This window comes from Mus caroli, unplaced genomic scaffold (genome assembly GCF_978045245.1).
Source record: "Mus caroli unplaced genomic scaffold, Mus_caroli_1 scaffold_14, whole genome shotgun sequence".
Classification (NCBI taxonomy): domain Eukaryota; kingdom Metazoa; phylum Chordata; class Mammalia; order Rodentia; family Muridae; genus Mus; species Mus caroli.
In genome coordinates, this window is record NW_028227269.1 from 82,244,792 (window position 1) to 82,269,732 (window position 24,941).

Genomic DNA, 24,941 nt, shown 5'->3' on the forward strand with positions numbered 1-24,941 from the left:
GCCCTGACTGTGTGGGGAGGTCTTGTCACAGAAAGGGGTGGGAGTGCAGGGGTCTCTTGTCCAGTATGTCCAGAACAACTGAAAACATTAGGTGGGAGTGCAGTCAAGGTTACACTAGGAAGGTCAGTAGTATTTCAGTGGACTGGGTAATGGTGACAACCAAGGACTGTGATACTGCAGAAGGCACTAAAGAAAACATGAGAAGCTCTGTCAGAAAGAAGTGAAGAACAGAGTGGTGTAAAACTGAAGCAGAAAGGAGCTTTCTTAAAAAGACAACGTTGAAAAAGAAAAGTAAGATGTTAGGCCTAATTAAGGCTATAGGCCTAATTTAAAGTAAAATAAATTTTATTTTATATGTATACATATGTGCATTTATATTTATGTGTTTGAGTGTTTGGCCTACATGTATGTAGTGCACATACATGGCTGGTACCTGTGGAGGTCAGCAGAGGACATCCGATGCCCTGGGCTTGGGTGCTTGTGAGCCACCATGTGGCACTGGGAACAACCCCCAAGTCCTTTGGAAGAGCCATCTCCAGCCCCACGTGTCCTATTAAGCTAAAGAGAAAAGTCATGACTGTTTGCCTTAGTCAGGGTTACTACTGGGGTGAGACAAAACCACCATGGGGAAGGAAGGGCTTTATTCAGCTTACACTTCCACATCACTGTTGCTCAGCAAAGGAACTCAAATACGACAGGGACCTGGAGGCAGGAGCTGATCTGGGGCAGCGGAGGGCGCTGCTTACTGGCTTACTCCCCATAGCTGCCTCAGCCTGCTTTCTCTCTCTTGAACTTGTACCACCAGCCCAGGGATGTCCCACCCAGAATGGGCTGGACTTTTCCCCCATCGATTGCTCTTTAAGAGTATGCCCCATAGGGCTGCCTGCAGCTCCAGCTCTATCGTGTGGAGGCATTTTCTCAATGGAGGGTCCCTCCTCCGTGATGACTCTAGCTGTGTCAGGTTGGTGTGGTAGGCAGCACATTATTTGTTGTGGTGTATTTTTGGTGAGTTAACAAATGCTGACTGATTCCCTAGGAGTGTGCTCAATGTTTTCCTAGGCTCTGGGGAGAGAGGACTAAACAAGATGCTTCCTGTTGGAGTTCACAAGGGTGCAGGTTCTTCACGGTTCCTGCTCTGCCACCTTTGACATACTGGGTTGTCCGCTGCCCTCATTTCCCTGTGGTCCTGACAGTCGCAGTGCTGGGCGTAGCCAGACCGAATGCAGGGAAGATGGAAGCCATTTCTTCCTTCCTTAAAAAGAGGAAATAAAGGAGAAAATGTCAGCCCTCCTAGACAGTGCCACATCATAGTTCCTCCACTGGAGAGCTTACATGGAGAAAAGGAATTACTGTGCTTGCCTTAACTGATACCCCGCCCTCTGGAACACGGCGGCGATGGTCTAAGGATTAAGTGCTCTATTAACCAACCTTCTCTCTTAAAGGAGCGGAGAGAGAGACACCGGACAGTGGCTCTGCGAACGATGATGGTGGCTTCAGTGAGGAGTGGGAGGCCCAAAGAGACAATCACCTGGGGCCTCATCGCTCCACTCCCGAGTCAAGAGCTGCTGTCCAGGAACTTTCTGGGAGCATTCTAACGAGTGAAGACCCGGAGGAAAGTACGTGCCTCACCTCTGTCTGACATCACGGCGGTCTTTAAGTGGCAGCATTATGTCTCTCAGGGGATGTTGAGTTTTTCTGGGGAAATAGCTTATTCAGGTGTTTGCCACACAAACATAAGAGCCTGAGTTTAATCTCCAACACTCTGTGTGTATGTGTGCACGCGAGTGTGCGTGAGTGTGAGTGTGTGTGTGTGTGTGTGTGTGTGTGTGTGTGTGTGTGTGCGTGCATGGCCTCAGACACCTGTGCTCCCAGCACTGGGCAGGTATAGACAGGACGACCTTTGAGGCTTGCTGACCAGCCGCTCTAACTGACCCCATTCCAGTTCCATGTGCTATGCCAGCTCCAAAACTAAGCTAGAGAATGATTCAAGAAGACACCAGGCATCGACGTTTGCCCTCTAGGCACCGTGGACACACATAGCACACCCCTCAGTGCCCTTCTTTTAATACATGCACACAAAAGAGAGAGAGTATGGTGAACTAAAATGATAAGTAGATAATCCGAACAGCGCCATAGCAGGGAGGTGGGTATGGAGATTCTAGGGTCACACAGAGTCTAAAGCCGAGAGAAGGTAAAGAAGGCAGTCTTCCTGCGGCCTGGACTGTACACACCACTTACTGACTTCCCTCTCAGGGCAGGACAAAGTGGCACCGAGCTGCCCAGGCAGGCCTCACACTCCTGGTCTTAAACTATCCTCCTTCCCAGACTTCTGAGTACCTCAGAGTGCAGGCTCAGGCCACCCTGCCCAGCTTGGGATCATAGCTTTGAATTATGAAATCACAGAGTTGGGTGTGGTGGTACACTTGTAGCCCTAGGGCTTCAGTGGCTGAGGCAGGTTCACAAGTTCAAGGCCAGCCTGAGCTACATAACAAGACCTTGTCTGGAAAAAAAAAAATAAGAAAGAATGACAAACTTATTCTTTCTTTTTTTAGGAGGAGTAAAACTTGGACTGGGAGATTTCATTTTCTACAGTGTTCTGGTTGGTAAGGCCTCAGCAACCGCCAGTGGAGACTGGAACACAACCATAGCCTGCTTTGTAGCCATACTGATCGTAAGTATATGCTGGCAAAAACTGGTCAGAAAACTGATTCTGCATACCTTTATGGTAATTTTCTTTTAAGTGTGTTTGTACACATATACTGTGGCAGTCGTGTGACAGAGAACATTTTTTCTTCCACTTGAGGCAGGGTCTCAGAGAACAACCTTTTGGGAGCTAGATCTTTCCTTCCGCCTGTGGGAGGGTGTCTCGTGTTTGTACCATGAGCCGTGCACTCTGGCCTATTCTAATTCCCCATCTCTCCACAGGACACTAGGATTACGGGTGAGCGCCCACCACATCCAGCTTCTTACATGACTTCCAGGGGTCAAACTCAGGTGTCGTGTTTGGGTGGCAAGTGCATGTTACCTGCCCGGCCATCTTTCTAGCTCAGAGAATTCTCTTTTAATTCCAGGCAGGCTAAGAAGCTTTATAAAGCTTTTTTAAAATGGATAATCAGAGCCTGCCTGAGTATCTCTCCACTCTGGCCACACATTAAAATCAGCCGATGCTTCCAGCCTAGCTGTCGGCCTAGCTGTGTCTTTTCTGCGGAATGTATTGCTGAGGATGAGAGAACAGGAGCAGCAGGTGCTTGCTGTATTCTCCTCCTGCACCAGCCTGCTCTCAGCCCTGTGCTCACCTTTCCCCGCCCTTGGGTAATTAGTTGTGAGGAGTTCTTAAGAGTTCTCCAGGAAACTGTGAGTACTCTTTAGAAACCACTGTGAGCCAGGCGGTGGCGGCGCACACCTTTGATCCCAGCACTTGGGAAGTAGAGGCAGGTGGATCTCTGATGAGCCTGGTCTACAGAGTGGGTTCCAGGACAGCCAGGACTATTTACAGAAATTCTGTCTCGGGGGGGAAAAAAAAAAGGAGGGGTGGGGATGAAATGAACAGCTTTGAGAGTCCAGCCGTGTAGGGCTCAACAAAGGCTGTCATAGTCCATGGGCTGAGTCATAGAATGGTCAGTGGTTTACATCTGATGCACAGCCTGCACCATGCTTGCTTGGGACAGCAGGTGTGGAGTGAGAGGGGCAAGCCCAGTGCATAATCCCACGTTCCGTCTTGCTTATGATGGCTGTGGCTTTCAAACCTGACTTAGAGCGCTGTACATGTTGCCATGCACCTTTTAATCCTGCCATTCTGGAGGCAAAGGCAGGTAGATCTCTGAGTTCAAGGCCAACCTTGTTAAGTTCTAGGCTACATAGTGAGAACCTATCTTAAAAACAAAAACCTGACTTACTAATAACAAATGAACTATTTCTTATTGCTTGGAGTTGGGGTGTATAGTTCAGCTGTGAGAGTGCCTGCATAGTCCAAAGCCCTGCATTCAATCTCCAAGCACATAGTACAGGCACGGGCCACATCCCAACACTATACAGTACAGGCACGGACCACATCCCAACACTACAGAGATGAAAGGAGAAGGGTTCGAAGTTCAAGGTCCTCCTTAGCTATATGGGGGATCTGAAGCCAGCTTGTCTCAAAAAAAAGGGTTTTTTTTTTTTCCCTTTAATCCAGGCATTATGGTGCATACTTACCTCCTGGCACTTAGGAGGCTGAGGGAAAAAGATACAGAGTTTGAAGCCAGTCTGGGTTGTGTGTATATAAATGAAGAAAAAAAGCAACCACTGCATTTTTGTAGAGGACCACACTCCCATGCACAGGCCCTGGGCTCTGTCTTCAGCACAGACTTTTTCCTTGTTTTTCCATTGCATCTCCTCCTGTCTTCTCTTTCCCGTCTACCTCAAGCCAGCTCACTGTTGTCCAGCCTGGTCTCAGGTTCTGGCCTCAGACAGTCCTGCCTCAGCCACCTGAGGAGCTGCTTCGTGGCCGTCAGGCCCAGGGCCACAAGCTACACTTTTCTCTCGTGACTCCAGAGTTCATAAGATGTTGTTGTAAAAGTTAGTCCTCAAGGAGAGTATTCACTGAGTGTGGTGCTGATGCTGTGTGGCGTGGGGATGGTCCTGAGTGCGCCTCTGTCTCCACAGGGCCTGTGCCTTACGTTACTCCTGCTCGCCATTTTCAAGAAAGCGTTGCCAGCCCTCCCCATCTCCATCACCTTTGGGCTCGTGTTCTACTTCGCCACGGATTACCTTGTGCAGCCCTTCATGGACCAACTTGCATTCCATCAGTTTTATATCTAGCCTTTCTGCAGTTAGAACATGGATGTTTCTTCTTTGATTATCAAAAAAAACAAAAACAGAGAGCAAGCCCGAGGAGGAGACTGGTGACTTTCCTGTGTCCTCAGCTAACAAAGGCAGGACTCCAGCTGGACTTCTGCAGCTTCCTTCCGAGTCTCCCTAGCCACCCACACTACTGGACTGGGGAAGGAAGCATCTAGAGAGAACAGTTTCCAACATCCATCGCTGCAGCAGACGGTGTCCCTCAGTGACTTGAGAGACAAGGACAAGGAAATGTGCTGGGCTCTGCTAGCTTTGACCTGTGGGCATGGAGATTTACCCGCACTGTGAACTCTGAAGAGGTTAAACGAAGTGAGGTGAACCAAACAGAGCTGCCATCTTCCACACCATGTTGGAAATAAAACACGTCCTGGCTGAACCCTTACTGTCCAGGAGGTTCTGTGTGGAGGTGGCACTGGGCCGGGCCTCCCTCTCAGACTCCTTGGCTGCCCACTTGTAAGTTTAAATAAGGACACCGCCCTACACAAACCTCACATCAGTGACTCTGACCATTTTTGTTCTCAAACTCTCTCACTATTATCTGTGGTTGCCATTTCTTCCCAAGGCCAGCCTGGACGAATTTGGGGTTGCTCTATCCTGAGAGTTGTAACCTCGACTTCCAAAGTTTATATTTTCTTGAAATGATGGATCTATTGCTCAACAGCCCCCTGTCATCCTTAAGTGACTTCTGGGTTTCCCACAAATTCCTCATTTTTAGACACACTCTAAGCTTTCTTCTGGCCCGGATGCTTCCTCTCCGTCTCTCTCTTGCCCCACAGCGGTTCCCTGACAGAAGACGAGGCAGCTCTGGGAGGTAGCTAGTATCCGATAACCCAGGGGTTTCCTCATGTGATGCAAATACTACGTGTCCAACAAATCAGTGCTGTCAACGGGCTGCCATAGCTCCTTCGATGGCAAATAGGATGTGTGCCCAAAGAATTAAAGCGATGAGTGGCTGGTGAAGCGCTCTCTGTCCTGGCTGGTTTTTTTGTCACCGCAATCCACTGCCAAAGGCAGAATTTAAACTAGGGGCTGGGGGATAGCTCCGAGTAATGTCCAATGCTGGGAGTTGGTCAGTTCAGAACCAATTGTGTCGGTAAAAAAAACCAAGGGTTTGGAGAAAAGCTGTTTCTTGGTTAGCTGTGGAAGTACCTGGATTTAACCAGCTGCCAAGAGGAAAGGCAGGCTTCTCACAGCCGTGGGGCAGAGTGAGCTAGCTGCACAGGCAGGTGTGAGGGGCGAGGCTCTGTCCTCAGGAACCTCAGAAGCAGCCTCACTCAATTCTGATCTGCCTCTTCTCTCACCTCAGTGCTTCATTGTGTGAGGTGAGCAGCAACAGTACTGTTGAGCTTACAGCTGAACGTGGGCGCTGTGGACCCTTAGGCTGAACACAGAGCAAGCAGCAGCTGCCTCAGCCAGAAGACCAACTGAAAAGACTTGAGAAACCAGTGTGGCTCAAGCAAGGCTGCTGGCTTTCTTTCCCAGCCTATTCTAGGAACCACTTTCCCTAAAGTGGGTCTCAGTAGAGTGTAGAATACTTATTTTGGGTCACACAAGAGTACTGTTGATCTAGCCCTGGGCCTTTGGACATGCGAGCAAGTGCTGCGCATTTGGTCTGAAAGAATCCTAGTAAGAGTTTGACCTTAGGAGTCAGGTCTAGTAGTCCCCTCTGTGGTGAGGTGGAGACAGGCAGGTCCCTGGGCTTGCTGGCCTCAGCCCAGCCTCATCAAGGCCTAGGCCAGTGAAAAGCAAGGTGGACGGACAGCTCCTGAGGAATAATACCACACAAAACACACAAAAGAGAAGCTGAGGGTGCAGCTCTTTGGGAGAGCATGGTGCTCTAGGCCCTTCGTTGAGTCCCCAGGCTATATTTAAAGACTAGAAACCCAAACAGACTCATCTCAGGCTGATGAAAAGAGCAGGGAAAGAGAGCCATGCAGGGAAGAGGGGCCGTGTGGTAGAAGGGTCTGTCGTCGTTTTAATTTTCATGCATATGTCAGGACAGCCCTGTGGAGTCAGCTCTCTCCTCAATTACATGGGTTCTGAGGCTCAAACTCAGGTCACCAGGAATGTACGCTGTAGGCAAGAGTCCCTAACCAGCGCAGCCACCTCACCAGCCCGTATTCTAAGACCTTGCTACTCACGCACAGAAGGCAGATTGGAAGTTTTGATTTTGAGACTTTTGCCAGTCTCAGCTAGAGCAGTGTATGTAAGAGCCCCAAGTGTGCCGTGTGTTTGGTGACAAGAGGGTATGAACGGGCTGTGTTCGTGTGCAGGAGAGGGGTGGCCACGAGCCAGGCATCATCTGGAATAAAGCCACTGACTCCACCTGCTTAATGGAAAGACAGTGGGAAGAAATGCAGTAGCCTTAGGGCTTTGGTCTGATGCCTACAGGATACGAGAGCCAGCTTCGCCATCAGAGGCTGGAGAGGAAGGGCGCTCCTTCCTGTTTTCGATCCTGCTGGGTTAAAGGGGTCCTAGGTACACAGCTTTCATACAGAATGACTGCATTTCTCCAAGAGGAAAAGAAAGAGAGGAGAGAGAGCAAAAGACAACAGCCAAAAGCAATCTATTGACTTCACCACAAAAGGAGCAAAGGCCTGTGGTTTTGCTTGTAAACTTGACTCGAAAGTTAAGTATCCTTTTGTGATAGATGCCCGAGTGAATAGTATGTTGACTACTGCTTCTGTCTGTGGATATTGGTTAGGGTCGTCTCTTGTGTAGCCCGAGCTGAACTCAAATGTATAATCCTTCTGCCTTCACCTTATAAGTGCCGGGTGTCACAAGACATGGACCATCGTGTCAAGTTAAATATATACTTGTGTATGTACATACACGCACATACATATTACGTTTATTTCTGCACAGAGCATATGCCTACATGAGGTCAGAGGTCAGTTAGCAGCAGGTGGTTCTCTCCTCCCATCGTGTGGGTTCCAGGAATTGAACTCAGATCCTCGGCTCGGAGGCACATGCTTTTACCCACTGAGCCTATGGCTATTCCTGACCCTAACTTGTTGAATGTGAAATTGATATTAACTGCCAAATAAGGTCTTCCAAGGCCAGGCTTCTACTGGGAATCTCCGTCCCAGACCCCGAGAGCCAGCCTGGAAGAAAAGCTGAGAAACTGAGGGGTTTATTCAGCCTCCTGTGTGCTTCGCTCCATGAAGGAGGCTCACTTGCCCTCTTTCCTACCTCTTTTCCTCCCTCCCCTTCCCCCTTTCCCTTCCATTTCCTGTTCATTCCTCTTCCCCTTTCTGAAAGAAACCCCAGGCTCTTGTGAGAGCCACTCTGTAGCCAAGGATGACCTTGAACCTCGATCCTTCTGCTTCCACCTCCCAAGTGCTGAGATCACGCCCACGCACACTGAGCCCAGTCTATTCTGTGCTGGGGATCAAACCTGGGGCTGCGCCTGCTAGCCAAGCACTCGACCAACTGAGCTGCATCCCCAGGCCCCACCCGTCCTGACTTAACTACTGAGGCTTACAACGTGAGTGCTGTTAAGAGACCTCATTCCTTCAGAAGCCCATCGTTTTAGCAAGCCCCCCCCCCCAGTTAAATGAGCTTTGGGGTGGTCTATACCGATCAGCCGGAGCCACCTCCTTACTCTCTGTGGGTCCTTAATGTTGATTTTGAAGACAACTTGGAAACTGAATATTTGCATTCACCCTTGGGATGGAAATAATTCCCTATCTTGATGATAAGATAGAGTCTAAGAGCAACCCTGGGGTTGTCCTGTGTCTTTTTCCAAACCTGGGCAGTTCTACAAACAAACACTAAAGGAAAAGCACTGGTTTTCGTTCTTTGCAGCCCTTCTTGATAGTGCCAGCCAGATACCCAGGGGCTGTCCCATCTCAGGGTCTCCCGCACCTCGTCCATCTACTTGGCTGCTAGAAACCCCGAGTCTGAATATTGCAAAGCACACCCCGGTGCTGACGTGTACCCATTCCTGACTGTCAAAGCCGTTTACAGGACTTTGGGGTCGCAGTGTGCCTCTTGTGGATACCAGTGTCCCCTTGGGCCCTGAAGTGTAGTGCTTGCACATGTCTACCTAGCAGGAAGGATTTCCCTGAAACCACTTCTATTCCAATCCATACTTGTTGAAGGGCACTGCAGAGTGGTGAGGGCTTCTGAGGGGTCACTCTCACATGGTCACGGCCTGGCTTCTCCTACCATGGGTACTACTTTGTACATAACAGACTGTGAATACAACTTTTTTAATAAATATCTTTCAAACTCTTGGGAAGCTATAATTTTGATAGATGATTGCAGATTTTCCTGTATTTGTCAAATGAATAAAGAATGCATGAGCCTAGCGGTGCTTGTTTTCTTGCAAGAAACACTGGGATGTGAAAGCCTGTGCAATGGTTAATAGATGCCAAGACACTGAAACTTAATGTCTGCGGATAACAAGGCAATGTGGGTTAGAGCAGAGCATACCTTTAAAGGTACAGTACCCAATCTGCTTGTAACTGCCATTTATGGTTCTTTATTATGGATCTGTGGCTCAGCAACCATAGGTCAAACATTTGGAAAAAAAAATTGCATTTGTACCAAACACACAGACTACTTTCTCTTGTCAACTCCTAAATGAAATCACATCTATTAGCAGTCTGTATTCTAAATAACCCAAGAGCTGGGCATGGTGCACACCTGAACACTCAGGAAGTTGAGCCCAGAGTACTACTCTGGGTTCAAGTCTAGCCTGGGCTACATAATGAGTCATTATCTTTAAAAAAAAAAAAAAATCACCCAACCTAGAGATGATCTAAAGTGTGTGCACTGGGGCATATGCGAATCCAGCGCTGCTGTCTAGAAAGGGCTTGTGTGCTGGCTTATGGAACCAGTCCTCCTCCACACTGCTGAGTGATGGCTGCACGCTTCCTTCTTTCCTTCCTCCCCCCCTCCCTCCCTACCTCCCTTCCTTCTTCCTTTCCTTTCTTCCTTTCTTTTTAAAGATTGATTTATTTTATTTATATGACCACACTGTAGCTGTCAGACACACGAGAAGAGGGCATCAGATTCCATTACAGATGGTTGTGAGCCACCATGTAGTTGCTGGGAATTGAACTCAGGACCTCTGGAAGAGCAATCAGTGTTCTTAACCACTGAGCCATCTCACCAGCCCTGCATTCTTTCTTAATACTCTAGGTTTTTAAATTTTTTTTTCAGAAAATGTTTATTTATGTAAATACTTTCAAACCCAATTATAAGCTTATAGAAAATGTGTTCTAGTATATTGCAAATATTTCATATGCTAGGGGATTATCTTTTTTTTGTGTGCGTGTAGCCCTGGCTGTCCTGGAACTCACTCTGTAGACCAGGCTGGCCTTGAACTCAGAAATCCACCTGCCTCTGCCTCTGCCTCCCCAGTGCTGGGATTAAAAGCGTGCGCCACAAGTTTATGTGTGTTCTGCATATCCAGAGCCCTGGAATCCATCCCTGAACACACAACAATCACAAAACCCACCAGGTGTGTGGTATATTCACTCTTACTGGTCTTTTTGCTTCTTTGTGGGTTTAGGGGCATCAAGTTCATTGGGCATGTTTGACATCTAATTTCTTCTTGATTCTTCTTTGGGCATAAATACTTAACAAACCGCAACCAATAGCAACCAACCAAAAACCCACGAACAACAAACCCTCCCTCTTGGGGCCCTAGCATGTATGTATCCTCTGAAAAGTCCCCAGAGTTTCAAACCTTATACCATTGTAGAAACTATCTGCTACTGGCAAAATCACACCCCTGCTAGAGCACAAGGCAAATCATAGTCAGCTGCTGTGGACAGTCTGAAGCAGCCACATAGCCCAGACCTGAGATTAAAACAAAAACATTCTCATCAAAACTGTCACCACATTGCATCTTTAATCCCAACTCTAAGGAGGCAAAACAGGTGGATCTCTGCGTTCTCGGTCAGCTTGGCCTACATGAGTTCCAGGGCAGCCTGGTCTACATGAGTTCCAGGGCAGCCTGGTCTACATGAGTTCCAGGTCAGCCTGGTCTACATGAGTTCCAGGGCAGCCTGGTCTACATGAGTTCCAGGTCAGCCTGGTCTACATGAGTTCCAGGGCAGCCAAGGATACATAGTGAGACCCAGGAGAGGGGGAAGAAGGGGAGGGACTGCTACACTAATGGGAATCCACAGTTGCTTTCATTAGGCGATGGTGCATCTGTGTTCTCTGTGTCCTGAAACTACAGACTTTTCCATTCCTAAGCTGTGAATAAAACATGACCGAGCTCTAGTACGGTGGCTCAGCAGCTGAAGTGCAAGCCAGGTGACCGAGTTTGATTTCTAGAGCCCTCATGGTAGAAGGAGGGGACAAACCCCTGCAATCACACACATAAATGTTAGTTTGGTGGCAGAAAAAGCCACAGCTTGCCATTGTCTTCAGAGGAACAGTTAGGAAGCTGACATTTAGAAGGCAGAGGCAGAAGGATCAATTCAAGTTCAAGGCCAGCCAGGACTACATAACAAGACCCTGTCTCAGCAAAACAACAACAAAAGCAAACAGTGAGTGGTCAGACATGCCAGCAGCCCAAGGCATCTGGAATCAGAGTACTCACTCCGGTGAGAAATGGAGGCATCATTTGTTCTCATGAATCTTGAAGGCAGTGGTACTGTATTCTGCTAGAGGCACATGGTCTCTACCTCAGCTGGAAGCAGTTTCTGAATGTTAGGAACCCCACTTAGGTGTTCAGAGCATGTGGAAGGATTCCAGTGGCACTAGACTGAGAGCAAGCCTGCATTTCCCGCATCAGCAGGGAAGGATCACTGTTGTGTCAGCCGACCTCACGTCCTCTCTAGGGGTGAGGGGGTTGAGGGGTGGGGACTCAGGATCTGGTTAAAGTGTCACTTCTTCCACAGGTAGAAGTCCTCCACAAGCCTGATGACCCCTGGTGCCGCCTCCAAATCTACACAGTAGAAGGAGAAAACCAACCATGGAAGGGTCTCCTGGCTTCTTGTGGCACTATGGCACACAAGACTATATGTACATACACAACAATAATACAAGTTTAAATATGAAAGAAACGAAATGGCTGATGGCTCAGTGGTTAAGAGCACTGTTTTGCAGAGGACCTGGGCTTGGGTCCCAGCACCCACATGGTGGCTCACAATCATCTCTAATTCCAGTTCCAGGGGATCTGATGTCTAACCTCAGGCATGAGGCATGCACATGGTACACAGGCATACATGCAGGCAAGACACTTACACATAGATCTTAACATCTTAATATATAATATATATATATATATATAATATATAGAGAGAGAAAGAGTGAGCAAGAGAGCTATTAGGTTTTGTCTTCTGATTTTTTTTTCTGAGAAAAGGTCTTACTACGTTGCTCTGGCTGATTTGAAACTCACTATATAGACAAGACTCATAGAAATCTGCCATTGTCTGCCTCCTGACAGCTGAGATTAAAAGCATGTGCCACCAAACCTAACACATGTATGTGTGTGTGTATGTATGTATGTATGTATGTATGGGTTTATTTTTTTAAGGAACTGGTGGAGAGCAGTATAATGTTGACTTACATATATTAAATAGAGATCCAGGAAGGAGGGATCTATGAAAGACAGGATTTAAGATTTGTTTTACTCGGTGTGATGGCAAGTACATAGCAAATATGGCTGTGTCTACGGCGTACAGACACCTTAACATCATAACAAGAAATATGACAATTTTAAATATTCTATATGACTTTGAACATTCATCTCAGCATAGTCCATTAACTTAAGAGGAAGAAAATCCAAGGGCTGTCAAGATATCTTTTCAATTAAGAATGCTTGCTGTGGCCGGGCGTGGTGGCGCACGCCTTTAATCCCAGCACTCGGGAGGCAGAGGCAGGCGGATTTCTGAGTTCGAAGCCAGCCTGGTCTACAAAGTGAGTTCCAGGACAGCCAAGGCTACACAGAGAAACCCTGTCTTGAAAAACCAAAAAAAAAAAAAAAAAAAAAAAAAAAGAATTCTTGCTGTGCAAACATGAGAATCGTTCAAATCCCCAACACCCATGTAAAAACCCAGGCCCGGTCACATGCTCCTGTAACTTGAGCAGCAGCAAGGAGAAGGCAAAGAGACAGAAGGAATGCAGAGTGTGCGGATCACCAGCCTAGCTTCGGGGTCAGTGAGAGGATGTGGGCAGAGCAGGGCACCTTGATGGCCTCCACACATGCTCAGTTAACTAGAATGGCTGCCCAGCCTCTCTTGCGCCTCGAGCCTGGGATTACAGGTCCACATCACTCTGCTGGGCCCTTTACACGCACTTTACCCACTGAGCAGCTCCCCTGCACGAGTTCAGGGTTTCTCATTTTCGAGTTTTAGAAAACTTGGGGAATGGGAGTTGGTGAATCATTCCAAAATTATCTCAAGGTCAAAAAGACTGAATTTAGAGCTTTGACTTCCAAGAAGCATCAAAAGGGAGCAGGGGTTCCAGGCCAGCCTGATCTACACAGCAAGTCCCAGGCCAGCCAGGAGCTGACAACAGGCCATGTGAAATAGCAGTCTCTCACTCAGCCAGAGAGATAATTAAAAAAAAAAAAAAATCACAACTCAGTTTTCTGAAGTAATCAAAAACCTAAGAAATACATACCCTGGAAATGAGGTTGCTCAAACCACACACACACACTGCCAAGGGACTACAGCCAGAAACTGAGCATTTTGCTTCTCTCTCAGGATGAATAGGAATTTAAGATTGGATGTTGTCAAAGTGCTGACTGAGGATGGACTAGAGACAGGAGGCTGATGCTATTGCCCCGTGAAGGAGCTCCTGAAGTACCCTGCTCCTGGAGTACCCTGCTCCTGGAGTACCCTGCTCCTGGAGTACCCTGCTCCTGGAGTACCCTGCTCCTGGAGTACCCTGCTCCTGGAGTACCCTGCTCCTGGAGTACCCTGCTCCTGGAGTACCCTGCTCCTGGAGTACCCTGCCGCTGGAGGCAAGGGCCACAGTGCTTCAGGTACCCCAGGAACTGGTGGAGCAGAGGAAGCAGGATGCTGATAGTCTCCAGCTGGCTGTGGCTGAGGGCTGCTGAGTGGAACTGCTCCAAGCTTTGTTCCTTGCATGAGATGACATCATAGATTCTTCTGTCACTTGCTGGAGGCAGAGCTGCTGGTATCAGAAGTCAGGCATAGGTCTGGAGGCCATCTGTGATGCTCTGCTTCTGGAAGCCTGTATCTACCGCCTGCTGAAGGTTCACTACGGGAGCACTTCCTGCTGAGTTCCCAGCCAACTGAGATTGGCAGACTCTGGACTCATCACTGTGCTCCTGGTCATGTGGGTCTGGGGAGACACACTGCAGAGAGGTGTACACCTGTTGTCAAGTACCAGACAGCTCTGGACTTCCTCTAACTGCCATGGCTCTGGCAGGCATCAGTAGGGAGGAACAACCACATGCCAGGAAGGTTCTGCTGGAGATGGGTGACTACTCAGACCTCCTTAGAAACCCTAATGTTGTCACTGGCATCTAGAACAACAAAAGCAGCTGGTTGGTGCTTCAGTATCTACAATGATCTGCTCCCCAGTAGCATCGGATCCTAAAGTAGAAGGATCCAGAGAGATGGAGCAAATGAAAAACACTGTGTTGTGAGGAGCCATAGCTGTCTTCTGTAGTCCTTGTGTGTGAGGTGGACAGTCACAACCCCACCCAAAGTCTCATGGAGAAGTATGCTGCCCTCTGTCCTCAATCATCTTCCTGAGGCCAGAAAAACCACAGGTAGGGAAAGTTACCTAGATCTAGCCCACTGTTAGAGTACTTGCTTGAAATGTGTGAGGTCCTTCGTTGGGTCTTGTGGCTCATACCTGTAATCCCAGTACTTGGGAAGCGGAGGCTGAAGGATTGCCATGTGAGATTAGCCAGGCGACGTAAAAAACCCAAAGGGCAGCGTGGGGAAAAGATAAGAGTAAAGGTGCATGACATTTCCTTGTTAAATTCGATGCCTCAGACATCTAAGGAAAAGCCAGCAGGACAGGGTCAATTTACATGTTTCCAGAGACCTTGACAGAAGTGTTTCAGAGCTGGAGAGATGGCTGAGTGGATGAAGTGTTGCTTTGCAAGTGTGAAAGAGTTTGGAGACCCAGAGCCTGGGTAAAGCCAGATGTGGCACTGTTGTCCACCGTGAGACAGGATGCAGAGACAGTTAAAATCCTGGGGAGCTCAAGGGCCCCATCTGTGGAACAGTGAACAGGAGACCCTGGCTCAGAAACAAGGTGGAAGGCAAGGTCTCTAACATCTGAAGTTGTCCTCTGACCTCCACATAGCACCATGGCACACACATGCTTGTACACACAGTGCACACACTGTATACACATGCACACACACCACACATACATACCATATACATACACATCTTACACACACACATCAAATACACATTCATCACACAAACATACCATATATACACCCATCATATACATACATACCCTATACACATCTCACACAACCATATTCACACACATCATACAAACACACACCATATATCCACACATAAAGGGAATGGTGTCTGCATCAGACCACCACAGCAGACCAGAACTTCCCTAAGAAAGGGGGAGGGGAAGAAGGCAGTGAACTGCACACGACCTGCTGACCTTAGTTGTGAGACACAGCAAAAATCAAAAAGCCTTCTGGGAGATGGATTTGCAAAAGGAAAAGCCCATTCTGAGACATGTAATTGCTGCCTTAAACAGAGGCGATAGCATTTAACCCAGAATTCAAGAGATTAAATGGAGCCTGCAGGATGGGAAAGCTCCAGTCCCGAAGGTGGCTGGAAAAGGAAGAAATGGCGTCAGAATTAAAAGTCAAATCTTTGGAAATGTTTACAAAGAACAGCTTACCATGAAGTGTGTGGCTGTAATGTTAACAGTAACAGAGAATTCTGCATTTGGCTAATGTGGTAAGGCTCAATTTTCAGAGAAACATACGAAGAATTCTCTTTTGATCACAGCCAACTTGACCACACACAAAATTTCTTGTATAAAATCATTTTTCAGCTGGGTGTGGAGGCACATGCCTTTGATCCCAGCATTCAGGAGGCTGAGGGAGGAGGCCTCAGGGCCCAAGGCCAGCTTTGGCTTTGTAAGTCAACAAGACCCTGTCTCAAAAGCCAAGATTTCTCCTTCACCAGCCATTCATGGCCTCCCTCTGCTCTTGAGGGCATCAGCTGCCCTGATATCTTGAAGATCCAAGAGGGCTGGCTTGTGGGTGCTCCTGCAGTCACAGGCAGCCTGAGGCAAGAAGATTAGAGGAATTCAGAAACTCAGGGCCAGCCTGGACACCATGGTAATGGCTCTTCCAGAGGGATAAGGGAAACCTAACACATAAATCAATCTAAAACTGCAATAAACCAGCATTTAAGGACAGCCTTAAGTTTTTAAAAATATGATTTCTCACAGATATTTTTTCAATATGGAATAAGATACAGTTACTAAGAGACTAGATAAATTTTGTCTCAATAAGAGATTTAAAAAACCACATTTTGGTATCCAGAACCACACATTTTGTGAGTATCTTCAGTGGGCATAATAATGTAAGTATAAGATTTCAAATGGCAGAACAGTGTTTGTTTCTTTTATTTACATTTAGTTTATCTTTTTAGCTTTATTGGTTTCGTTTTATATGTATGAGTATTTACCTGCACCACATGCATGCCTGATGCCCACAGAAGTCAAACTAGGGCATCAGAGCCCCTGTGACTGGAGTTATTCATGGCTGTAATGTTGTGAGCTGTCATGTGGTACTAGGAACCGAACCAGGGTCTTCTGGAAGAACAGCAAGCGCTCTTAACTGTGGAGCCATCTCTCCAGCCACCCCCACCTTCATTCCTGACACAGGGTCTCAGTATGTTGCCCACACTGGCTTTGAGACTAGTTTTTGCCTTCTCAAAAACAAAGACAAAAATAACCCTCAAAAGCTGGGAATGTACTGTAGCTCCATGGTATGTGCCCAGTGTACCTGCCATCCTGCATACAGACCCCAGAATGACCACCCCCATACTCAGGTTCATCGCAAGTACACTCACACCTTGGCTAGCACAGGCTGGTTGGACTGTGTAAGAAACACAAATTCTCCATGTCCCCCTGCGTTGTAGCAAGTTTGTCTTTCTCTATTAGTCAAGTTTGTTGGGCACACCAGCAGATGCTTTAAGGATGTCTTCTAAGGAATTCTCTGCAGTGCTCAGCCTTTCCTGGCCCGAGTGGCAGACAAAGCAGGTTCTATCTTGATGAGCATCGGCATTTCATTATTGCTCTGAGTTCAAGGTTTCGACCTGTTTGCCCAGGACGCCTGACTTCCATAAGCACCTGCCTTGCTCTTCACAGTGGAGACTGCCAGTCTTCTAATTAACTGTTCCTCACTCTAACCAATCGTTAGCCAGACACACCTAAGTTTACATTCGCAAAAGGGATGACTCTGCTGTTGGCTGCCGTGAGGGTGCTATGATTGGCAAAGCCATTAATTAGAAGATTAGAAGGCCCTCTTTTTCCTTATCTTGGCTGGAATAGCCAAGGCAAAAAAGCTTCGAAGCAAGTTTTGAAATTAGCAATAGTACATTTCATATATATATATGAAATATATATATATTCCCAAGTGCTGGGATTAAAGTGCTGTGTGTGTGCCGTTACACAAAGTCTTTGCCCCTAAATTTAAAGAGCTTGCAGAAGCCAAGCACGGTAAAGACACTTGCCTGCAATCCAGCTCCTGGTAAACAGAGACAGGAGGATCACCACAAGTTCTGGACTGACCTAGGCTACATCCTGACATCGTGGCTAGCAAGGGGTTCCATAGAGAGACCCTGCCCCCACCCCCGCCCCTGGGCTTGGTATGGTGGCATAGATCTGTAACCCCAGCACCTTGGAAGCTGAGGCAGAGGGATCACCCTGGGCTCCATATTGACTTCCGTACCACCTCAGAGGAGCAGCACATACCCCTAACCGTCGTGCTCACTCCAGCCCCCTCGAAAATATTTAACTGGAAAAAGCACCTGGAGCCAGAGAACTTTCATTCTACTTTTAAATTCCTGAGGGTGTGTGTGTGTAAGAGAGAGACAGAGACAGAGACAGAGACAGACAGAGAGAGAGGGAGAGAGAGGGAGAGAGACAGAGAGGATGTAAGACTCAAACCTTGGGTCTTATACATGCTAAGCATGCCCCTACTGCGGAACTACAATATCTCTAATATCTACTTGAACCAGTTAACCTTTTAAAAGTTCTTTTTAAGGAGCTAAAGAGGTGGCTCAGCGCTTAAGAGTGCTGGCTGCCAGGTTCAGTTCTCAGCCCCACATCGGGGATTATAACCAGTTCTAGTTCCAGGGGATACAACGCTGCCTTCTGGCCTCCATGGGTACCACACACAGGCATGGTACACAGATGCACTTGCAGGCAAAACACCCATACATATTTTAAAATGTTTGTTTGTGTGTGCTCCCTAAGCAAGCACAATTAAATTCGTTGGTACTCAGCGTAAAGTTTGGTAGACTCGCACTTATCTGTCATCAGGATGGACTATAGAGTGAGTATATGTCTCCCCCAGGGAAGGAATTTTAGCAATATCCACTGAGACATGGTGTCATGCCCTCTCATCATGGCATGGGATCTCATGTGGCATAGACTGGCCTTGAGCTCTGTGTAGCCAGAGAAGACCTTGAATTCCTGACCCTCCTGCTTTACTTCTGAAGTGATGGGATTGCCTGGATAGGGCCATTGTGCCTGGCTTGTACTGGGGATGCTCATATCACTGTGACCACAATACCAGACAGAAAGTCCACCATGGTGGGAGGAAGACATGGCAGACAGTCATGGCACCAGGAGTACCTGGCACTGGCCTTTCACATCATGGAAGACAAGGCTCCTTGTATCTCAACTAAGCAGAAAGCAGAAAGTTTACATAGGCCAGTCTATAACCCTCAAAGGCTGGCCCTGTACAGTGACCAGTTTCTACCAGCTAGGCTACATCTTCTAAAGGTTCCATTGCCTTGCAAAATACCACTACCAGACAGGGGCAAGGCTTCAAAACCCAACCCTGCCTGGGGCTGGTGAGATGGCTCAGCAATTAAGAGCACTGACTGTTCTTCTGAAGGTTCTGAGTTCAAATCCCAGCAACCACATGGTGGCTCACAACCACCCGTAATGAGATCTGACGCCCTCTTCTGGCGTGTCTGATGACAGCTACAGTGTATATATGTATAATAATCTTTGGGCTGAAGCAAGCAAGGACTGAGCAAGCAGAGTTGACAGAGTTGACTGGAACAAATGAGGTCAACCAGAGCAAGCAGAGGTCCTAAAATTCAATTCCCAGCAACCACATGAAGGCCCACAACCATCTGTACAGCTATAGTATACTTGTACTCATATACATAAAATAAATAAATAAATCTTAAAATAAAAAACCAAGCCTGTGGGGACTGATTTAGTCTACTGTCTTGTTGCTGTGACATAATACCAGACCTTACATCAGCAGCCGAGCAACGGAGAGCAGAGCATGGAGGAATCCCAGCCCTTGGGAGCGGATGCATAGTGAGACTGTCACAAAAGGAAGCAGCAGAGAGCAAGGCACACTTCTACTCAGCTTTCCTTTCCTCTTCAGTCTGAGACCACAGCCTAGGGAATGGGGCCACCTATACACAGGGCAGATCTCAATTAGCTTAACCTAGAAAACTCCTTATATCCACGCCCAGAGACTTGTCTCCATGATGACACGAAATCCCATCAAGTAGATAATCAAATTTACCATCACAGGCACATTTAAGGTTTTAAACCACAGCGATCCACCTGGGGTCCCAAAGGGCTCACAGTCATGTCATATTGTGTGTACTCTGCCCCTGAGATGCCTCATGGTCTCAACAGTGTAAATATTGTTCAGCTGGATACCGAAGCCCCTACAGAGACACAACAGACTTCCAAAAAGCCAATGTCGGGGCTGGTGAGATGGCTCAGTGGGTAAGAGCACCCGACTGCTCTTCCGAAGGTCTGGAGTTCAAATCCCAGCAACCACATGGTGGCTCACAACCATCCGTAAGGAGATCTGACTCCCTCTTCTGGAGTGTCTGAAGACAGCTACAGTGTACTTACATATAATAAATAAATAAATAAATAAATAAATCTTTAATAATAATAAAGCCAATGTCATAACGTAAGCATCTTACTCCAAAGGCGAGGCCGGGGGGGGGGGTGGGGGGGGCAGGAGACAGACCAAACCCAGTGTGACAAACGCCAAGCTCTGTAACTGCATGCCCAGCATTCAAGGATATGTGATGACACCATCTGGCTGGGGTGACCCTTCCCCTACTGCATTGCTGTGCATAGCACACTTTCTCTTGAGCTGTGTCCAGTTCTTTCATGGCTCCAAGGACTTGACCCGACTGGAGACTGACGAGGACGTAAAGACAAGACAGACACATGGCTCTCTAATGGAGAAGCCACAGCACCTAGACGCTTAGTGTGATCACTCTGTACAGCTGAGCAGGGAAGCAGGGGTTATGGTAGACAGCTGAAGCAGGAGGCAGGGTTAGCTAATCTAGGCAGGAGCTGACTCTGTAGGGAAGCCATAAATATCCACGCTACGGTGGATAGTTTCTGCATGCACTGTCAACATTCACACTCAGATCCCGGAATAAGACTTTGGCATCCTCTGAGCCTCAGTGGGAGAAGGTTTAGCCACTCCCACAGGGCTGTGCTCAGCAGTCCTTGATGCTGCTGTGCCCATGGCAACAGCACACATTCTTTCAGGGCTCCCTTTACTTCCCACAGTGCTTGCAGATCACCTCAGCAAACTCTCCGTGCTCCAGGAACACTGTCTTCAGCAGCTTAGAGTCCATTGTAATGTGTGCTTTGTGGTGGTGTGAATAAGAATGGCTGGGCATGCTTCCATCCCAGCACTCGGGAGGCAGAGGCAGGCAACTATCTATGAGTTCGAGGCCAGCCTGGTCTATAGAGCAAGTTCCAGGACAGCCAGGGCTATACAGTGAATCTCAGGGGAAAAAAAAAAGAAAGAAAGAAAGAAAGAAAGAAAGAAAGAAAGAAAGAAAGAAAGAAAAAGGAATGTCCCCCACGGGTTCCTAATTGAATGCGTTGTCACCAGGGAGTGGTACTACTTAGGAATGATTAGAAGGGTGTCCTTGTTGGAGTAGGCATGGCCTTGTTGGAAGAAGTATGTCACTGGGGGCTTTGAGGCTTCAAAACCCTGTGCCAGGCCCAGTGTCTCTCTGGCTGAGGGTCAGGATGTAGCCTTCTCTTTGCCTTCTCTTCGCTTGCTTCCTCTCACTAGCATTGGAGCCTGCTTCTTCAGGATTCCAGTGGATACTGAAGATCACCACCTGAGACTCCAGCCCGGTGAATGGAACAACTGCTAGATTTCTGGACCTTCTATTGGTAGACAGCTACTGTCAGAGTAGCTGGACCACAGCTTGTAAGCCACTCTTATAAATCATAGATAGAGAGATAGATAGATAGATAGACAGACAGACAGACAGACAGACACAGACAGACAGATACTCATTCTGTTCATTCTGTTCCCCTAGAGAACCCTGACTAATACAGGCTTCACTCACTCAGCCTCATGAATTGCCCTTGGGGCTCTCCTCAGGGAATCCAGTCCACTACATTGTCTGCTCTCCCAGGTCTTCCTTGAAAATCTGGGTGCAAAAATCCATGGTTTTATAATGCTTTCATTCTGTATGCCTATAAAACCATGCCATTGGATACCATTGGGACCTGTGAGATGACTCAGAAGGCAAAGGTGCCTACTGCCAAGTCTGATGGCCTGAGTTCAATCCCTGGGACCCACAGGGAGAAAGGAGAGCCCAGGTCCTACAACTTGTCCTCTGATATGTACACACATACAGACACACACACAGACATACAGACACACAGACACACACACTCACAGACACACACACACTCCAATACCATATGTGTAATGCTGTTCTGTAATGCATAAAGTTCTGCTAGCAGATAAAGAAATAGCCAGGGGGCTGTATACTCTAGTTACTTCCCAGCTACTGTCCTGCCCCTTACAGTCTACACAATAAACCTCCCCACGTGATTTGGGTCGGAACAGCGCCTGCTCTTTTTCTTTTCTTTTTTTAAGAGAAAGTTTTTCAAATGAGTTTGAAGTTTTGTGTCCTGGGGGCTAGGAGTCCCGGCAAAGCCCTAACATGCTCTCAAAGCCCCTTTTCTGTTGTACAGTGAATGCTTTGAAAAAAATATTTTTTATGGTTCTGGAAAGAAGGCTCCTTGGTTAAAAGCACTTGTTGTTCTCCCCAGAGAACCCGGGTGTGAGACCTATCACTCACATATTGGCTTACAGCCATCTGTAACTCCTGCCCCCGAGGATCTGATTCCCTCTCTGTCCTCTGAGGGTACCAAGCACATGCATGGTGCATAGACACACGTGCAGACAGACTATCCATACATAATAATATACATGCACACACACACAATTTTGTTGTGTATGGGTGACGTGCAGCCTTTGTGTGTGCCTGCAAAGGCCTTCGGATTCCCTGGAACTGGAGTTACAGATGGTCATGAATTGCCATGTGGGTGCTGGAACCCACACCAGTGCTCTTAACTACTGAGCTATCTCTCCAGCCCCAACTTGGATTCTTGTATGTTATTAGCACTAATTCCTCTAACCAATACCTCTTTGTCTACAATTTCAAGTGTGTTCCTTTTCTACCCCAACTGTGTGTTTTCACACCATTCTGTGCTGCATTTTAATCTTAATTCTCAATATAAGTGTGCCGAGAAGCAGCTAGCAGTAACCATGCCATGGCCTGCATGCTATGCTATTTTGAAGTTTGCTCTACCAAATCAATTACTCTATCCCCTTTGAATTTAGTAGCACTCAAGCTTTAATGACATGGACATTACACATAAGCAAGCCCTTTACTGGAGTGTAACATGAATGAGCCCTGCTCCACTGTTCCATGGAGTCCTTCCTTCCATCTGAAACCTTACTAGCAACGTCTTTTTTCTCTCCACATTTCCCTCGCAGTATTGCTTTCCAGAGCTTACCGGAACTTCCCGGCAAGCTCTGCTGACAGTGTGCGGTGGCTTTCCTAGCCTGCATATATACATATGTGGGCTAAATTTTCTTTCTAAATTCCTTCCACAAAGGTCTATACGATGCATAGGTTAATCAGAGCAGCAAACCCACCCAACTTTTTGGTGCCAATTATCTATGTTGGTTACCTTTGCGCTTTTGCGACCACAGTATCTGACAGAAACAATTTATGGGAGAAAAAAAATTTTTATTTGGCCTGTGGTTTCAGCCCATCATATCAGGGAAGGTGAGGTGTGACAGGGTCATTATGGTGGAAGGAGCATGCAGTGGTGTCTGTTCATCATGGCTGAGCAGGGGGTGGGGAATGGTAACAGAGCCAAGCCCCCCAGTGACTTACATTAGCTGGAGAACAGGCATGCAAAACATGAGCCTGGACGGGTATTGTGGCTTGGTATGTTTTGTCACCTTTGTCCAAAGATAAGTAAGTATATGCAAGCCTCAGGCACTTTGGGATCTATTAAGTAACTTTCATCAATAAAGGTTTACAATGATATTTCAGATTCACTAGGGTACTCCAGGCATTTGGTAAACAATGGGGGGATGGCTTTATTTATATTTTGAAGCCAAAATGTAGCATTGGTAAACATTCTTATGAGGTGACACTATTGCAGGAGCATCATGAGACAGAGACCCACCAAGGCCAGCACTCTGGGCTCCACCCCTTTTGCTTCCCAATTTCCTGGCAGTGCTCCAGCATCCTGGTGGTCGGGAGGAGGGACCCTTGCCCTGGTCCCTGGGACAGCAGACAAATCTGGCCAAATCTCCCCACTGGGAATTTGGCCAAGCCAGATGTTTCTGCATCCCCTTCCCCTGGCTTGCCCTCCCCCACGGGTCTATCTCCAACACATGTTTCTCACTATCAAGGCCCCTCCCACCAAGGCTCACCCGACCTGGTCATTCACAGGCCAAGGCCAGCCTCTGTAGTGTGATTCTCAGGCCAGGAGGCCAACAGATAATGCTCCCACCACTCTGCGGCTCTTGGGCTGTAGAGGGAACACCAGGAGAGCAAATGCACACAGATCATGGGGGTGGGGAATAGGACTATGGCTTCTAGCCATCCAGACACCCAACCTGGGCTCCGATGAGTTGCTGAGAAACTATTTGAAACAGTGGGACAATGGGTAGGAGCCTACAGAAGGGGATTTCCACCACAAGGGATGGAAAGACCTTGTTTTGATTAAGAACAAACATTTACACTCTTGTTTACAAGCCTGAGCTATGGAGTGGCAGGCCATATGTGTTTAAGGGACCTTTTGCTTATAAACCAAAGGACATTCCTCCCCAGTGAGACTTTCCTGATGTCTTGGGTTTGTCCAGGGCCGGTGTCACAATCGTCAGTACTAGAGAGGACTCATGATGGGGCTCTTCAGTGCTTCCCCCTCCTTCAGCTGAAGAGCCTCTTGCCCCAGGAAGTCAGAAACTATGGGGCAGTTACAATTAGTATGTCCCAGAAGTAGACCTGCCTGTGTGGCCAGGTGTCCCCATTTTACAGATGAGAACCATATTAGAAGATAAATATACAAGGAAGGGTTCATCCCACCCAGGGCCATCTAGCCCCAGGACCTCCCAAGAGAGAAAGCCATTGGGTCACCTGCCTGGGTGGTATTATGCTTCTCCTCAGGACATTGTAGTTAGATGTTTCTCAATTCTCTCATGAAAATTAGAGGAAGAGGAAGGTAACAGAGCCTGGGGGTCTAGGGCACAGTCCAAAGTGATGACTTCAGCTGGGACTATCACTGGACTTTATTTCATAATGTATGGGTTGTGGAGTTACCTTATGTGATGAGATACACACATTATAAGCCTTCCCATCTTAACCAGAGTACATATGTGTGCATGTGTTTGCATGTGTGTACGTGTGTGTGTGTGTGTGTTACTGCGGACTGAGCTCAGGGCCTTGTGAGAGAGATGAGTACTGTACCATCAAGCTATACCCCAGCCTGTTCTTTACTTTTTGTTTTGAAAAAGGATTTCCTAAGCCATTTATTCTTAGTTAGGGTTTCTATTGCTGGGATAAAATACCATGACTAAAAGCAACTTGGGGAAGAAAGGG

At 47.5% G+C, this 24,941-nt stretch overlaps 1 protein-coding gene and 1 pseudogene across 2 annotated transcripts in view; both read left to right on the forward strand.

Annotated features, from left to right (window-relative positions):
- Positions 1-5,799, forward strand: part of Psen1 (presenilin 1) — a 46,150-nt gene extending 40,351 nt beyond the window's left edge. For both annotated transcript variants that reach the window (XM_021179114.3, XM_021179115.3), the window contains exons 10-12: positions 1,443-1,616; positions 2,553-2,671; positions 4,645-5,799. In XM_021179114.3, coding sequence (XP_021034773.1) covers positions 1,443-1,616; positions 2,553-2,671; positions 4,645-4,800 — 449 coding nt within the window. In that variant the 3' untranslated portion in view covers positions 4,801-5,799. The remainder of the gene's footprint in view (positions 1-1,442; positions 1,617-2,552; positions 2,672-4,644) is intronic.
- On the forward strand, positions 5,186-14,378 carry LOC110306557 (farnesyl pyrophosphate synthase pseudogene; annotated as a pseudogene).
- Positions 14,379-24,941: the final 10,563 nt, after the last annotated feature.